We start from the raw sequence: 19,279 nt of genomic DNA on the forward strand, positions 1-19,279 counted from the left end.
TTTCACCACATTAAAGAAGCTAAAGAATAGCAAGGCTGGTCTCAACAACAAAAAAATCTTGAGTGTGCTTGTGTACTTCATTTAGTCCTTTCTGTGTATTTTTTGGGGGCTCAGCCACCTCGTTCAAACAAAATTGAGTGACACCCCTGGTCTTCTGCTGCAGGTGACTTATTGAAAGAACTATTTAAGCTTCGAGGGAGAAAGGAGACAACAGAAGAGATTCTTGGAAGAGCATCGGCTGAGGAGGAGGACAAAGGTCAGGTTACTGGGTTTTAAAGGGACTGACAGCCTCTTTATCATCCCAGCAGAAAGAATTCCGTTTAATAAAATGGAAAAAAACATGTCTTTTCCTGATATGTAATAATGTGGAAAAACATAAATGAAAGTTTGTTTTTTCAGGAAGTGGCCTTCTGTAGTGCAGGTATTATTTTAACACCAAAAGCTATCTCAAAGTTTGGGGGTGCTTATATCATCTTTCGGAATGCATCACTGGCCAAAAATGCCCTCCTTGCCAGGATCAAAAGCATGCTACCTGCAGCTTTTTCTTGATGAATTCATGTGCTTAAATGTATCCATTGTTCTTTAATATATAGCCACAATTCTGAATTAATGTGTGTACCCACCTACACACACACACTTCTAAAGGTTGGGGCCCAGAACAACCTTATAAACTACAGATTTAGCTCATTTGGTATGAAGTATTGAAGATTGATAATATGCACAAAAACATTCTGACCCAATTTGGCAAATATTTTTACAGCACTGAACATGTGGCAGTTAATTTATTATATAGTGGGGCAAATAAGTATTTAGTCAACCTCTAATTGTGCAAGTTCTCCCACTTGAAAATATTAGAGAGGCCTGAAATTGTCAACATGGGTAAACCTCAACCATGAGAGACAGAATATGGGAAAAAAAAACAGAAAAACACATTGTTTGATTTTTAAAGAATTTATTTGCAAATCATGGTGGAAAATAAGTATTTGTCTATACCAAAAGTTCATCTCAATACTTTGTTATGTACCCTTTGTTGTCAATAACAGAGGCCAAATGTTTTCTGTAACTTTTCACAAGCTTTTCACACACTGTTGCTGGTATTTTGGCCCATTCCTCCATGCAGATCTCCTCTAGAGCAGTAATGTTTTGGAGCTGTCGTTGGGCAACACGGACTTTCAACTCCCTCCACAGATTTTCTATGGGGTTGAGATCTGGAGACTGGCTAGGCCACTCCAGGACCATGAAATGCTTTTTACGAAGGCCACTCCTTTGTTGCCCTGGCTGTGTGTTTGGGCTCACTGTCATGCTGAAAGACTCAGCCATGTCTCATCTTTAATGCCCTTGCTGATGGAAGGAGATTTTCACTCAAAATCTCTCGATACATGGCCCCATTCATTCTTTCCTTTACACAGATCAGTCGTCCTGGTCCCTTTGCAGAAAAACAGCCCTAAAGCATGATGTTTCCACCCCCATGCTTCACAGTTGGTTTGGGGTTCCTCGGATGCAATTCAGTATTCTTTCTCCTCCAAACACGAGAATCTGTGATTCTACCAAAAAGTTCTATTTTGGTTTCATCTGACCATAACACATTCTCCCAGTCCTCTTCTGGATCATCCAAATGCTCTCTAGCGAACCGCAGACCGGCCTTGACGTGTACTTTCTTCAGCAGGGGACACGTCTGGCAGTGCAGGATTTGAGTCCCTGGCGGCGCATTGTGTTACAGATAGTAGCCTTTGTTACTGTGGTCCCAGCTCTCTGTAGGTCATTCACTGGGTACCCCCGTGTGGTTCTGGGATTTTTGCTAACCATTCTTGTTATCATTTTGACGCCACGGGGTGAGATATTGCATGGAGCCCAAGATTGAGGGAGATTATCAGTTGTCTTGTATGTCTTCCATTTTCTATTAATTGCTCCCACAGTTGATTTCTTTACAGCGTTTTACCTATTGCAGATTCAGTCTTCCCAGCCTGGTGCCAGTCTACAAGTTTGTCTCTGGTGTCCTTCAACAGCTCTTTGGTCTTGGCCATAGTGGAGTTTGGATTATGACTGACTGAGGTTGTGGACAGGTGTGTTTTATACTCATAATGAGTTAAAACAGGTGCCATTAATACAGGTAACGAGTGGAGCCTCGTTAGAAGAAGTTAGACCTCTTTGACAGCCAGAAATCTTGCTTGTTTGTAGGTGACCAAATATTTATTTTCCACTCTAATTTGGAAATAAATTCTATAAAAATCAAACAATGTGATTTGCTGTTTTTTTTCCACATTCTTTCTCTCATGGTTGAGGTTTACCCATGTTGACAATTACAGGCCTCTTTTAATCTTTTCAAGGAGGAGAACTTGCACAATTTGTGATTGACTAAATACTTATTTGCCCCACTGTAAATCTGTAAATGCACATATCAGATTTGACTGGACAATGTTTCTTTACAGATGTTGGTGATATCAGCTCTGCTTTATCAAAGCTAACGGAGCCCACTGCAACAGTGCCGATGTCCAAACTCTCTGTTTCAAATATGGTGCATAATGCTCGAAGGCACATTCAACGGCATAGACATACTGATGGGTCTCCACTTGGAACAGATATACTTAATTCCATTCTTCAGGTAATGATTTTTGATAAGTTACTAGTGAGTTAATTTTTTAATAGGTTTGAGTTTGAGTAAACAATAAAAATGATAAATTCGATCAAAGGTACTGTATGGTGACCAGTTGTCCCGTTTTGCACCGGATAGTCCCACAAATCAATCATTTTTTCCCACAAATTGAGATGATATCCTGCATTTCTATTACAGGTAACCTCTAAGCTCCTGAGACTTTTTTGGCTCTTTTAGCAGTATTTTTTTTAACATACATTTTATTTTGTCTGTATATAACATGCCCTGGGTATCTTGCTTGGTATATTTTTCTCAGCACAACATCTTCTATATGAACTGTTATTTGACACTCTAACCTATTACATTACCATATTAGGACAGGAAATACATCAATATAATCAAATTCCGCCTGGAAAAGTGAGTAGTCTCTCATGCGCAAAACATAAAATAAAACCACTAGACAGTGTACAATTATGAAGGAGGTGTTGATGTTGAAATAAATAGATTGATAACCAGGAATCATTAATAGCAGCAGTCCATGATAATAGTAGCAGCAACGACAATATAAAAAATTACATACATACATACTGTACAGTGTATCACAAAAGTACTTTACTTACAATGGCTGCTGTTAGCAGAAAAAACTTCTAATATCCCTCCTCTTCCAAGGGGGCGGAGTTGGCGGCATGTTGACATGTATTTCTGTCGGAGTTGTGTGCGTGGGGATATGGGGGGTTCTAGTTCAGCCAATCAAATGTTCGTTTGAGGGAGAAAAAATGGACCAGGACATTCAGCAAGTTAAAAGGGGTAAATGTAAGTCTGAACATAATAAAAATAATTCACATAATAGTAGTTTGGTCAATTCTATCCTGGCAACATATGGGAGGACATAAAAATTACCAATATAACTGAATTCATTATACAGGGTGTTCCAAAATGGTTGACTCCATTCTAAATGCCCATATTTCGGAAACTACTTGATGGATCTTAATGAAACTAAATACACTTTATGTTGAAGGTCATAAGTTTTATTGGTTAAATTTACAAAGAAAAGTACACATATTTGTTGGTTCTATGACAGATTTTCATAAGTGTGCAATATGAGCGCCGCCTGTGACTCTGCACACGTCGAGTCTGTATTCGAGCTCGTGCCAAACTCGCTGTAGCATGTCTTCGGTAACAGTTTCTGGTGCAGCTTTAATTCTCTGTTTCAGTTCAGTTGGTGCCTTCTTTGCAAAATTTGTGAAGAAGGCACGCTGCACTGTTTTCGGTGACTGAGTCCGAGCATACTCTAACACACAAAATGCCCTTTCTTTTGAAGTGAACGGCATTTCTTAACCAGAAAAGATAGAAATGCCAAACGTTACACACAAAAACTTGAAACGTTTCTACACAAGCTGTGAAAATTTGAGGTCATTCCAACAAAAATTGTCAAAATTATTGGCCTACGAAATGGGGTCAAACATTTTGGCACACCCTGTATAATGCTAATAAGGTTGTTCAAAAGTTGGTGGGGACAATTTGAGCATTCTGAAAAGCTTAAGTCCCCCCTGTAGAATTGTCATGAAGCAATGGTATCACTATACAGTCCAAATTCAAAGTTTGCACCAGCAGGCTTTAAAAAGGTTTATTTACTGTCAGAAACATGTGGAAGTTTACCCAAAATGTATAATTTAGTTTTAGTTTAGTTTGGTTTATTCACACATCATTAAAGCGTACAATACACGGTATATACGAATAGATGCAGTATATGTTTATACAACTAGATTCACGAAAAGGACACGAAACGCCAAGGAAGCTATTTAAAGTTTGACCCAGGTCATGCAGTTCAAATGAACCGCCACTAAATACTAAGGAAATGTAAGTAAACATAAAGAAAACAAGATAAAATTCTTGAAGAAATTGTCCCTCTTATTATTGTTGCAGTTAACAAATAATTTCTGTAATCATGACTGTTCTAAAACAGGGGAGGGGTCATCTGATTTGACTTCAGACAATGTGACACAAAATGAAATGTGTGTTTTTGCACAGTGTATGTAAACTTCAGACTTCAACTGTATGTTATTGCATGAAATGGTAAAAATAATTAATTCCATGATGAGTCTCCTCCAGACAAATTTTATTTGCACTGCATAATGTTGATTGTGACTGTACAATGCAATGTTTATAGATTTCTCAATTTGAAGGCTTTTTTTTTTATGTTATTCAGTATCTTTTTCCTGATGCAGCTGTGGATAAGACATCAGAAAATAAAACTGCACAACCAAATACTGATGCAAAGCCCTCAAAAAATCAGAACACTGACGTAAGTAAATATTATTCAGTTATTCGTTTTTCATTGTAACCATGTGCATTAGATGTGCTATTTATGAAAATACAGAAGATAGTTTAAGTGTTTTACAAGTATGAGCGACTTACATTGTGAAAGATGGCATTTGGAACAAAAAAAATTTGAATGATATTTGGACACCACTTTTATAGATCTCCTGTAAATGCCATTTGATTAGTTTTTTAGTCCTTATTTGAACTAAATATGAGCAAGACCAAAAAAAAATATATGGCAAACTCACTAAATTCATTACTGGAGTTGTAATGGAATAATTTTTAACTCAACTGTAAATACTGAGCAACATTAAGAGCAGTTTGTTTTGTTTTGTCTTTTGCACAGGACCTTTTTATTCAGCTGAAGTCTGCACCAGTTGAAAGTCTGACCTATCGGCTGGCACTCTGCATGTGTCTCGTCAATTTCTACCACGGTGGGCTGCGTGCTGTCGCCTACCTTTGGCAGGAGTTTGTCCTAGAGTTGCGATACCGCTGGGAGAACAGTTACAAAATCTGTGGGTATGTATGACACACTTGGTCACCATTAAGCTAAAAATTATTGCACTTGAAAACAGTTGAACGGAAAAATAAATCTGTTGCATTGCATTTTTATGCTGATAAAGCTAAAATTGACATTCAGATTCAAAAATTGCCGTCTTTTTTTTTTTTTTTTTTGGGAAGCACTTCAAGATTTTTTTTCGTCCACAGCTAATCTTCCAGATAAGCAGAGTTCCACTGATTAGCTGTAGTGAGGTGATTACAGTTGGTTTTAATAAATTTCATCTTTTTGTTTCTCTGAAAGGCTCCTCTTATCCCAGTAACTCTTTCTTCCAACTTTTCACATCAGGAAGGCTCTTTTGAGCACTCAAAACAAGGGCAAACACATTCAAAAACAGTTTTTAATCCTACTACTATCACCGCAAGAAGTGAAATCAATGATGATGGCACTTAAAGACATTAAACCTCAATCACATTGATGAGCCGCATGAATTTTTTCCAGCGAATTGTGCCAAGCACATATCCCGGTTTGTGAGTGCGACATCAGTAAACTAGCATGCACTGTTAGCATCATACAAGGTGGCGTACCACATTGCTCGGTAGAAAATAACCCCACACCTAAGCAGAGGAGCTGATACTGCCAGCCGCATTAGACATGGTCTCGGTCATGCTGGACGATACAAGTGCTGCAAAAGTAAAAACTGTCCCCCTGTCCAATGACATTGATTTTATTACATTTTATTTTTCAGTATCAAATAGTCAAAAAATGTGCCTTCAGTGTATGTTGGGGTCTTTTATTCAGGCAAATTGATGTGCTTTAAGTCTTTTCTGTTACAAAGATAAGCAATGTTAATAAAGTTATACTTTATTGTAAGTTGATCGATATTTTTTTCTTTAATGTTAACAAGGAAACAATTTTATGCAGAGGTGTGCTTATAATAACTTTATAGAAAAATGATACTACTAAGGGTATAAAGGTACATGTATTTGTATTGAACCGTTTCGGTACGTGGTGCTCGGTTCGGAACCGAGGCGTACCGAACGAGTTTCTGACGTAATGTAACCCTTACTTTTCGGGGCTGTGACTCGATCGGGTTACAGTTTCTTTCTGTAGATTATATTTACTCCATCTTCTCTACTATAATGAGGACCAACACGGTAGGACAGTATAACCCAGAAACGTCAACGGCGCGACAACATGGCCGCCGCGAGAATGTAGTGAAACGTGGGCGTTAAAGTCAATCAGCCAATGCACACCAGTCGCAGTGCGGCAGCGTGTTAGACGCGTCCCAGAAGCGGTTCAACACGACGCACGCGAAAAGAACGGCAGAGTCTATTATTTGACGCGAGACGCGACCCTCCTCCGTCAATACTACCGCAGGTAGCTAGGATCGGGCAGACCGGAAGTCACTCATGTAAAAATACGGTGGAGCCGGTCGATTTTCAATCTAATATGCAATCGTAACTAGAGGTGTGCAAAATTTCCGATTCTTAGATTATTCGCGATTCGGCCGTGGAAGATTCGAGAACGATTCACAAACATCCAAATTCCGTATATTGAAATATGCCAAGTAAAGCGGAAGTACAACACACTCAGCGCGCCGCGCGGACTTCGGGACGGAACGGAGCGGGAGTAGCTAAACATTATGCTTCTCATTAACCGGCCCCTCGGGTAATGCCAACGCTCAACTCACGGCTCTAGCTCAACTCATGCCACGAGATAAAAAAACACAACAACATACCTGACTGCTGCCGAAAAGCTGCTACAAGTACAGCTAAGCTACATAATGTTACGGTAGATATCATTTATATAGGACTAGATGGATTATAGACTCGGTAGCGGTAGCAGCACATCTGCAAAAAGCTAGATGCGGGCGTTAGTAAACGGCCGCCATCTTAAAGCAGTAAACTTCGCTGCAATGCTGTTGTAGCGAACCTTCCAAGCAAACCTAATTAACTTTTTATCTAAAATACTCCTAAATCGGTAAAATATTGACTTGAATCTATCTTTAAAATAGTTTTAAAACTTTCACATGTCAAAAGTAGACAAAAGGGAAATTATGGAATAACGGGAGCAATTTTAACAACTTTAACGGTTGATTCACAACATTAAATTAATTGAATGTAGTTTAAAGCTGCTGATACAGAATGGGGACTGGAGTTTTTTTATTTAATGTTATTTTTGTATATTTGTTTACTGCTATATGTTAACTTGATACTGAAATAGTAGTTTGGTTTAGCCTGAGAGTATTTTTGAACAATTTTGGAACTAATGTACAAAACTTTATTTTATTAAAAAAAAAAAAAAAAAAAAAAAAAAGGAGGGGGGTGCATCAATAATCGTTTTATAATCGAATCGGAGCCTCTGAATCGTAATCGTAATCGAATCGTTAGGTGCCCAAAGATTCCCAGCTCTAATCGTAACCCAATTTTTGAGTCCATCAGATCTCTTGAGTGCTAGATCGGGGCACAGTTGACTTGTCTTTGTTGATTTACTGCTGTCTTCTCTGCTATAATAATAACCAACACGGCCCGGTGTTCAATACAAAACCCTCCTACCACAACAAAACAAGTAGGAACTAATATTCACATTCAGCTAAAGTTATAAAACATAAAATATACAACATAAATAAATACTACATCACATTGGTAAAATATAAACACATAATAAAATAAATAATAGCCCATTTAAATAAAATAAATTTAAATGAGCTAAAACCTGTAATTAAATAATAAGAATGATACACAGATCCTGCTTACACAATTAAATTTATTAATTTCTGTTTAGCGCTTTAACTTGAGAAAATCCACCAATGAAGCTTTTGAAAACCGTTCATAAGGAAAAAAATGATTCACTGAGGCATTTCATTTGTAAAATACATATTAAAATCTTTGTCATTGGGATTGCTTTTGTCTTTAGCACAGGACTTCTTTTTTCTTCTTTTTTTCAGAAAGACAGCTGACCAATACGTGGAGTCTGAAAGGCAAATTGTTGTTGGATTATCTTTAAATACCCACTACTTTTTGAGCAGAATTCTAGCTTTGTATAGGCTAATGTTCCTATTGTTGAAAGGTGTGTAATAAACAGCTAGCACATTTATATTTTGCATTTTGTTTTCTTACTGTACCGAAAATGAACCAAACCGTGACCTCAAAACCGAGGTACGTGCCGAACCGAGATTTTTGTGTACCGTTACACCCCTACTATTTACAGTGGTGGCAGATAGTTGGGGGGCGCGAAACATTTACTTCTTCCTGGGGGGGCGTAACAAAATAATTGAGAAGCACTGAGACACGAGGCTTGAAACTGAAATTGAGTGTGTGTGATATTTAAAGTTATTCATTTATTTATTTATTTATTTTTACTTTTTTTTATTCCTTATTCACTGACTTGTTTTTATATCTTTTTTTTTCATAACTCATATTGTCAACCCTACAAATATTGTCTTCTGTTTCTACTTCAATATCTGCAGATTACAGGAAGATGAACCTCCTGATCTTCGGTGTTGTCTTCTGCATCAGAAGTTTCAGGTAGTTATAGCTTCATGATAAGATACAGAATTAATGAATGTAATTCCTCAAGAGAAAACATCCTCCTAACTTCTCTGAAAAAAAAAAACTGGGGAAAAGCAGATCAGAGAGCCATTGATGACAATAGATGTCCAATGTGCTTAATAGTTCAAGACTGGGCGCCTTGTTTACATAGTTGGAATTCACTATAGAGCAGTATTCGGCATGCCTAATCCATGTACCATTTTTTTTCCCAATCAATTTTAAATCCGAAATTAAAGAGTTAAAGGGATCCTCTGTTTTTAAGACAAGTAATTCTTAAAAGATAAATGTTAGTATGAGTTATAATAATTTGATATTAAAACCCTTCTTAATGTTTTTGTTTTAATAAAGTTTGTAAAATAATTTTAAGTGATTGGTCGCCATTCTTGATACGTCGCACTGCATGACGTCACTGGTCCCGTTGCCGAAATTCCAGCTTGTCACTCGTTAGCTTTCCCAACATGTCGTCAGTTCTACCCTTCCTATTTGAACCAGATCTGAAAAGTTAAGAGCAGGACAGCACAGTCAGTCGTTCACAAGACGAGCTTCAGGGAAAAATGCGTGCAGCAAATACCTGATAAGACAAAAGTTGGGCAAAACTGGTGATGCGAGAGAGTCCTGTTGGGAAGTCCGGTTGGGAGCGAGAGCGTATGCTGTCTGGTTTTATTAGCAGATATTCAAGGTAAGCATATTACGTTTTCAAACTTATACCAATATAATTATGTAGATTGTTAGTATCCAGAGCTGTCGTGTGCTTTACATACAGTACAGGCCAAAGAGCACACCTTGTGTAATCCATGTTTTGTACATTGTAACGCGTGGTAGCTAGTATACGTGCATAAAAGTACCAAAAAGGGGAGAGGCTTCCACTTACGCACATTTATTCACAAAAAATAATATTTCCACCTTGACCACTCTTCACTCGGGAGCTCAGCAGTACGCAAACACGCGCTCCCTGACGAACTCCCAACATTGTTGTAAGGTCCACGTCAGAGTCACTGTCGTCACTGTAGCATGCCATAGTGCTTTAATTATTTAGTATGATTTGGGGAAAACTCCCACGAAGAATTAGTCAACAAAAAAGATAGCAATAGTAATCCAAATCCGCGTTTTTTACTCACTCGAAGATCCAGGAATTAGACTGATACCATGGCAATGTCGCAGCCACGATTAGGCTGTCAATTCCACAAAATAGACTGATCCGAAAAGCCATTGTGGGACCGACGAATCAAAAAAATGGATAGATCCGAAACCAATATTGCAGACGCGGTGGGACCGTCTGATCCAGAAAAGAGACGGCTCGCTTACGAGGATCCAGGAAAAATGTTCGGGCGCCAGTTGTAACGCGTGGTGGGTAGGATACGTGCATACAGGGACCAAAAAGGGGAAGAACCTTCCACTTATGCACATTTATTCACTAAAAATAATAATTCCACCTTGACCACTCACTTCACTCTCCTTGTTTCCATTTGACTGGAAATTGCATCCAAAAGCAGCACATCGTGGCATTCTACTTCACGAGTTTAGGCAGCAATAAGCAATTGTTGAACACGAAAGATGCCAATTACGTCATCACTGCGAGCCCGCAAACCATGGCGCCAACTAACGGTCAAAACATGGACTAAATATTATAAAATATTGCCATTGATTTAACATTTTATGTGTTTCTAACAACATATTTTAGTACAAGAGAACAATTGTGGTTTATTAGAGCCTACATGCATTTAAGTTAGAGGATCACTTTAACAATTTGTTATGATTGACAGTGTCTGTTAGGCATTGATTAGTATAAATGTGGTTGTAGTTTATAGTCTGTAACGCTATACTGCATTCAAATGACAATGATATTATAATGAGGTTTCATTATTTAAAATGAATAATAATGATGGGCGCGCGGGTGGCCCAGGGGACCACCCTGGGTCCCGGGGGGGGACGGTGGCTCCTTTGCTGGGCGGCGGGAGGAGGGATGGGCTGCGCATGGCCACCCCAACCTCCCGCCCGCCCTCCCTCCCCGGGTTGGCTGGGTGGGGGCCGTGGCCCTGGGTTGGCGCCCGCGCGGTTTCTCCGCCCGTCTGCGTGGCTGTCGCGCGCCCGGTGGGGCTTGCGTGCTGCTGGATGTGGTAGGGCATGCTCGGGTTGGGGGTTCCGGTGCCGGGATTGGCGATGCGGCGGCGTAGGGTTGGTCGCCAACGGGCTTACACTCATAAGAGATTCACACGATTACTGGGTTCTAGATCACAGAACTGATTTGTGTACACTCTACCCCTTTCAATCACTTAGCTTATAGTCTTATAGACACCCCCACCCCCATTCTCCTCTTTCACTGGCCAATTGGCCCCCACATGGTGTAAACCGGAAATACATCTCGCTGACGATAGCACCAGCATATTAGTAACTAGTTTAGATGTTCAATGTATTTCTTGTTGTTGTTTGTGTATGTGTTTCTTTTCTTTCTTCTCTTGTATTTCTTTTCTTCTGTCCCCCCATAATACCTTCCTGTTCGCTGCTTTGTCATAATAAAAAGGTATTTTGAATGATCACAATGGGAGTATGTCAGACTCTCCATGTGAAACATTAAAACTCTTCAGAATCCGGGCACTTAGACTTCCATTCTCTGTGTCAAACAGCTGAACAGGACAGGTTTTAAAAAAATTTAAAAAAATAAATAAATTAAATAAAATGAATAATAATAGATGTTTCTCCGCGTGATGCAGTATACCGTAATTTCCCGAATATAAGGCGCACCCGTGTATAACGCGCACCCCCAATTTACCTGCAAAATCTAGGGAAAATTCTTGTACCCGTGTATAACGCGCACCCTAATTTTAGCACCAATAAATACGGTAGAGTACAAGAAAACAGCTCGTGTAGAAATACAGAAATGTCATTTTAATTTAACAAATTATAAACAGACATAACACAGCACAAGCATAGCCCAGTGATAAATACCGTTCCGGTAGTGCAAAACATTACTGTAACAACCTTTAACAACCTCTCCAACTTAAGAGAACCCGTGAGAAAACAAAACAGCCATATCTGTATTATAAATGAACATCTAAAGCATCCTTATAAGTGCTTTCCTGCCCCTACCAATTGCTTTTGCTGATGACTTTGCTTGTTCCAGCTGCTTCTTCATTCATTTCCAATACCGCACACTCGATTCTCCGACGTCATACCGTCTTGCCGCTTCACGAATTCCAGCTTCCTCAGATACGGAAATTACTTTCCTTTTGAAGGCTGCCGTGTAGCTTGCTCGTTTCATCATCATGAAATACCGCAAATGTATCTTCCTTGGAATTATACTGTAAAGTAAAAGTGACGACTGAAGTGGGAAAACGAAAGGAGCTCATAACAGTGCAGACGAAACGAACTCACGGAAGTCATTCGACCAATCAGAGTGAAGAATTACCAAAACAAATGGTGACGTAATATACCGTAATGGCGGCAACAGATCACCGTATGCGTTTTCTTCAACACAACATGGCCGTGTCAATAAAGAAAAAGTCTTAAAATATACATATTTATATGTATTTATTTCTGTCTCCATCCATATACCCGTGTATAATGCGCACCCTCGATTTTACAAGTGGATTTGGGGGGAAAAAGTGCGCCTTATTTTCGGGAAATTACGGTACTTCACCACCACTGTAAACAACGGATCGTTTTCCTCTCTTCATCTGTGTACACAGATGCTGAACTGCTGCATCAAGAGGAAGCAAGCCAGAGACCACATTTCCAAGAATCCTGAGACAATCACAGAAATTGCCAACCAGAACACCCGCCAATTGACTGAATTTACTGCGGGAACGTCATCAGGCCATCAGGCTGTGTCACTTGGGAAATCCGTTGACTCTTGGAGTGACAGTGAAGAAGAGTTCTTTGAATGTTTGAGTGATCAGGGGGACACACAGTCTACATGTGCAAGAAGGGAAAAAGACAGCAGTAAAACGAGACCAGAGGGCAGGATGCACCCCTACAACAACATGACCCTTTTGAACTCTTCAGAGCTTCTCTTTATTCCAGTGACACAAGTAAAAGTTTTCCTCAATTACTTAACTATTTTAGGAGTATACTTTCTTCATGCATAGACTTTATTGTACAATACTGTTATGCGGATTTCTTAGCTGGAGTCTTGAATTCAATTTGAACGTACAGCACATTCAATCATAATCTTTATTTTAATTAAGTAGTTTAGAACAGGCACAGTGGCAAAACGGTTAGCACGTTCGCCTCACAGTTCTGAGATCAAGGGTTCAAGGCTTTCTGTGTAGAGTTTGCATGTTCTCCCTGTGTGGGTTTTCTCCGGATACTCCATTCCCCCCCCACATCTCAAAAAGATGCATGGTATGGCTGATAGAACACTCTAAAATCTAAATTGCCCGTAGGTATAAGTGTGCGCGCGAATTGTTGTTGGTCTCGTTGTGCCCTGCAATTGGCTGGCAACCAATTCAGGGTGTACCCTGCCTCCTGCCCATAATTGCTGCCTACTGCCCTGTGACCCTCGTGAGGAAAGTGGATCGGAAAATGAATGAATGAATATATGCATTCAACATACGGTACATAAGGACTGTATTTGTTTATTATAACAATAAATCAACAAGATGGCATTAACATTATTAACATTCTGTTAAAGCGATCCATGGATAGAAAGACTTGTAGTTCTTAAAGGAAAAATCTTAGTACAAGTTATAGAAATTTTATATTAAAACCCCTCTTAATGTTTTCGTTTTAATAAAATTTGTAAAATTTTCAATCAAAAAATAAACTAATAGCCCGCCATTGTTGATGTCAATAATTACTTACACAATGCTCATGGGTGCTGAAGCCTATAAAATCAGTCACACCCAAGCGCCAGCAGAGGGCGGCAAAACGCCATAAAACCAAGTAACATGTAGGCATTTCACTGTACTGTCATTTAAATCTGTCTGAGCGGGGCATCTGCGTTAATTGCATCAAATATTTTAACGTGATTAATTTAAAAAATTAACGCCCGTTAACGCAATAATTTTGACAGCCCTAATTAGTACTAAACAATGTGCTCTATAAGAGCAATTCAGAAAGCCAAGGACAATTGTAAATGTAATGCAGAGTTTTCCCTCACTATAACATAACAAAAACAGTTGCGGAAATGATGCAGTGTCCCACTAGCGTTTGTAATTTAATAGTGTGGAATGGGGTGTGACAATATATCGAAATGGTGATATATCGTGATACTTTGCATCCCAAAAGGTTATCGATACGCTCATGCCAAGAATCAAGATATCGTTTTAAAAAGGTATCAATGTTTATTTGAAAAAAAAAAAAGAGAAGGAACCAACAAGTTGCTAACAAAATCTTTCTACATAATAGTTTTTCAGTTAACTCGATGTCAGCCATTGACAGTCAGTCTTTCCGATTTTCAGGGCATTTACAGGTCACTTTCTGTTCATTTTAGGGCATTTACAGGTAACTTCTTTTTGAATTTGAGTCACTGCCTATTCATTGTGGGATTCCCGGCTCACTTCCTTTTCTGTAACCCAAAATCAACAGGAAGTGCCCATAAAAAGCCCCAAAATCAACAGGAAGTGACTGAAAATCTACAGGTAATGACCTGAATTTGCCCAAAATGACTCCTTGCCTGGCATTAATTGGCTCCCACTCATGGCTATAGAAGTGGGAGGGGCCTGCTTGAAGTGGGAGTGGTTCATTTGCTGCCACCCTCCCAGTTCAAATGGATTGGATGTAAACTTACAGCAGAAGGACGAAGACAGCTTGTTTTTCTCTTTATTAGTTGTTTTGTAGAATGATTTCCTGACCAATGTATCGATAATCGCTGTATTGCTATATCGTGAGATCATCGTTATTGTGAGCTTCATATCGGAAATCGAATCGTATCGTGAGGTACCAAGAGGTTTTCACCCCTAGTGTGGAATTATGACACATAATGGAAGTAAGTGAAAAAGGTGTTACTGTGGAGGGTCTATTTGTGCCTTCCCTTGTCTTAGTTCTTGGAAGGGTTGAATTCTCAAGAGTGGGTAGGCTGGTAACAAGGATTTTCTCTGCAGTCCTAACTTTTATAGCAGCATCAAACCAGTCCATGATAGATGAGCAATAGATTCTCCATCCATTCATCCATCCATTATCTACCGCTTAATCTGGGGTCGGGTCGCGGGGACAACAGTTTTAGCAGGGAAACCCAAACTTCTCTTTCCCCAGCCACTTCGACCATCTCCTCCGGCGGGATTCCAAGGCGTTCCCAGGCCAGCTGATAGACATAGTCTCTCCAGCGTGTCCTGGGTCATCCCCGGGGTCTCCCACCAGTGGGACATGCCCTTAACACCTCTCCAGGGAGCCGTCCAGGAGGCATCCCAACCAGATGCCTGAGCCACCTCAACTGGCTCCTCTCAACGTGGAGGAGTAGTGGCTCTGAATGAGTCCCTCCCGGATGACCGAGCTTCTCACCCTATCTCTAAGGGAGAGCCCTGACACCCTGCAGAGGAAACTCATTTTGCTGCTTGTATGCGGGATGTTGTTCTTTCTCATAGGAGAGAGTAGGAACATAGATCAACTGGTAAATCAAGAGCTTCACCTATTGGCTCAGCTCCTTCTTCACCACTATGGACCGGTGCATTGTCCGCATCACTGCAGACACTGCACCGATCCTCCTGTCGAACTCCTGCTCCCTCCTGCCCTCACTCGTGAAAAAGACCCCAAGATACTTGAAATCCTCCACTTGGGGCAGGATCTCATCCTCGACCCGGTGATGGCACCCCAGCCTTTTCCGACAGAGGACCATGGTCCGGATTAGAAGGTACTGATCTTCATCCCAACCGCTTCACACTCGGCTACAAACCGCTCCAGTGAGACTTGGAGGTCGCAGCCAACAGCACCACATCATCTGCGAAAAGCAGAGATGCCATGCTGAGGCCACCAAACCGGACCCCCCACAATGCTTCGGCTGCGCCTAGAAATTCTGTCTATAAAAGTTATGAACAGAATCGGTAACAAAGGGCAACCCTCATTGGAAACAAATTCGACTAATTACCGGCTACACAGACCAAACTGACACCGGTCATACAAGGGCCGGACCCCTGGTATAAGGGATTCCGATACCCCATACTCCCGAAGCACCCCTATAGGACTCCCCGAGGGACACGGTCGAATGCCTTCTCCAAATCCACAAAACACATGTTGGGCGAACTCCCATGCACCCTCAAGGACCCTGCTCATGGTGTAGAGCTGGTCCACTGTTCCATGGCCGAGACGAAAACAACACTGCTTCTCCTAAATCTGAGATTCGACTTCCAGATGGACCCTCCTCTCCAACACCTCTGAATAGACTTTAGTGGGGAGGCTGAGGAGTGTGATCCCTCTTTAATTGGAACACACCCTCTGGTCCCCCTTCTTATAAAAGGGGACCACCACCCTGGTCTGCCAATCCAGAGGCACTGTGCCCGATGTCCACGTGATGTTGTAGGGGCGTGTCAGCCCTACAACATCCAGAGCCTTTAGGAACTCCCAGCGGATCTCATCCACCCCCGGGGCCTTGCCACCGAGGAGCTGCCATAGATTCTTAAATGCATAGTGGTCCCCAGGTTGCAGGTTTGAGATCGTTGTCCACTTAGTGAGGGCCTGTCTATAATTTAAAGATTTGTTGTTGTTGTTTTTTTTTTTTTATCAGCATACCAAGAGAGATTAAATATACAGTGCCTTGCAAAAGTATTCGGCCCCCTTGAACCTTGCAACCTTTCGCCACATTTCAGGCTTCAAACATAAAGATATAAAATTTTAATTTTTTGTCAAGAATCAAAAACAAGTGGGACACAATCGTGAAGTTGAACAAAATTTATTGGATAATTTAAACTTTTTTAACAAATAAAAAACTGAAAAGTGGGGCGTGCAATATTATTCGGCCCCCGTGCGTTAATACTTTGTAGCGCCACCTTTTGCTCCAATTACAGCTGCAAGTCGCTTGGGGTATGTTTCTATCAGTTTTGCACATCGAGAGACTGACATTCTTGCCCATTCTTCCTTGCAAAACAGCTCGAGCTCAGTGAGGTTGGATGGAGAGTGTTTGTGAACAGCAGTCTTCAGCTCTTTCCACAGATTCTCGATTGGATTCAGGTCTGGACTTTGACTTGGCCATTCTAACACCTGGATATGTTTATTTTTGAACCATTCCATTGTAGATTTGGCTTTATTTTTTGGATCATTGTCCTGTTGAAAGATAAATCTCTGTCCCAGTCTCAGGTCTTGTGCAGATACCAACAGGTTTTCTTCCAGAATGTTCCTGTATTTGGCTGCATCCATCTTCCTGTCAATTTTAACCATCTTCCCTGTCCCTGCTGAAGAAAAGCAGGCCCAAACCATGATGCTGCCACCACCATGTTTGACTGTGGGGATGGTGTGTTCAGGGTGATGAGCTGTGTTGCTTTTACGCCAAACATATCGTTTTGCATTGTGGCCAAAAAGTTCAATTTTGGTTTCATCTGACCAGAGCACCTTCTTCCAAATGTTTGGTGTGTCTCCCAGGTGGCTTGTGGCAAACTTTAAACGAGACTTTTTATGGATATCTTTGAGAAATGGCTTTCTTCTTGCCACTCTTCCATAAAGGCCAGATTTGTGCAGTGTACGACTGATTGTTGTCCTGTGGACAGACTCTCCCACCTCAGCTGTAGATCTCTGCAGTTCATCCAGAGTGATCATGGGCCTCTTGGCTGCATCTCTGATCAGTTTTCTCCTTGTCTGAGAAGAAAGTTTGGAAGGACGGCCGGGTCTTGGTAGATTTGCAGTGGTCTGATGCTCCTTCCATTTCAATATGATGGCTTGCACAGTGCTCCTTGAGATGTTTAAAGCTTGGGAAATCTTTTTGTATCCAAATCCGGCTTTAAACTTCTCCACAACAGTATCTCGGACCTGCCTGGTGTGTTCCTTGGTTTTCATAATGCTCTCTGCACTTTAAACAGAACCCTGTGACTATCACAGAGCAGGTGCATTTATACGGAGACTTGATTACACACATGGGATTCTATTTATCATCATCGGTCATTTAGGACAACATTGGATCATTCAGAGATCCTCACTGAACTTCTGGAGTCAGTTTGCTGCGCTGAAAATAAAGGGGCCGAATAATATTGCACGCCCCACTTTTCAGTTTTTTATTTGTTAAAAAAGTTTAAATTATCCAATAAATGTTGTTCCACTTCACGATTGTGTCCCACTTGTTGTTGATTCTTGACAAAAAAATTACATTTCATATCTTTATGTTTGAAGCATGAAATGTGGCGAAAGGTTGCAAGATTCAAGGGGGCCGAATACTTTTGCAAGGCACTGTATACTGTATGTAATGACTGTAAGTGTATTTAAACAATAATTGTTTTTTCTTTGTTTTGCTAGGAACCTGCTCCTATGACCGAAGATTTATTAGAGGAGCAGTCAGAAATACTTGCAAAACTGGGAACATCAGCGGAAGGTGCCCAACTCCGTGCTCGGATGCAAAGCGCCTGCCTTCTCTCTGACATGGAGTCTTTTAAGGTTAGATAACAAATGGGCAATAATACAAAGACAACAGGGGCAGTTTATTACTTAGGGTCTTAGTATGCATTTCCCTATGTAACTGTAAAGTGATGTAATTCAGTACTTCAATGTTTGAGCAATTTGCTAACAACAAAAGCAATGGTAATGAAATGAAATTAATGGTAAATGCTTTGCTTAAAAATTAAGCAACAATCTGAATCTGATGTGCTGTTAAAATTTTCTTTAGGGCTGCAACTAACAATTATTTTTATAATCGATTAATCGGATGATTAATTTAAAGATTAACCAGATAAATGTCACTTTTTTCAGTCACCTTCACAATTTAACTTGAAGTTGTTTTAGACATGTTGTAAGTAACAATGAAGACAAAATGGAGGACTGTTTCCTTCAATCATAGTTTATTACAGCTTCTTGACTTAACTGTAGTCTACAACTGTACTGTTTTAAGTTCATAAAACGTGTTAACATTTTAATAAAGATTCTGACTTTTTTTTTTCTTGTGAGCAAAGCGCTGATGTAAGTTGTCTCAATGGCTCATTTATTTTCTTTAAACAAACTAAACAACAAAACTGAATAAGGAGGAGGCAGACTGCAATGAATCAGTTTTCATTTATCAAACAGTTGTTCATAAATCCAATCCAATTTCAAAGCACTCTCTTGTATGACAATTTACAGTTTGTATGATAGTTTGTGTTGAAAGGAGACTCTTAGCTGTTATATGAATGGTTTTATGTGTGGGGTGTCTTTATAAAAAGAAATGAGACAACTTTAATACCTAACAATAACTCAAGTGCTAAT

At 40.2% G+C, this 19,279-nt stretch overlaps 1 protein-coding gene across 1 annotated transcript in view; it reads left to right on the forward strand.

The window, feature by feature from the left end:
* The window catches only part of rab3gap1 (RAB3 GTPase activating protein subunit 1), a 43,025-nt gene that overhangs the window by 13,372 nt on the left and 10,374 nt on the right, over positions 1-19,279 (forward strand). The window contains exons 12-18 of the mRNA XM_057852987.1: positions 164-256; positions 2,430-2,602; positions 4,803-4,898; positions 5,262-5,434; positions 8,887-8,944; positions 12,655-12,996; positions 18,341-18,478. Coding sequence (XP_057708970.1) covers positions 164-256; positions 2,430-2,602; positions 4,803-4,898; positions 5,262-5,434; positions 8,887-8,944; positions 12,655-12,996; positions 18,341-18,478 — 1,073 coding nt within the window. The remainder of the gene's footprint in view (positions 1-163; positions 257-2,429; positions 2,603-4,802; positions 4,899-5,261; positions 5,435-8,886; positions 8,945-12,654; positions 12,997-18,340; positions 18,479-19,279) is intronic.

The sequence above is a fragment of the Corythoichthys intestinalis genome, chromosome 12 (genome assembly GCF_030265065.1).
Source record: "Corythoichthys intestinalis isolate RoL2023-P3 chromosome 12, ASM3026506v1, whole genome shotgun sequence".
Classification (NCBI taxonomy): Eukaryota; Metazoa; Chordata; class Actinopteri; order Syngnathiformes; family Syngnathidae; genus Corythoichthys; species Corythoichthys intestinalis.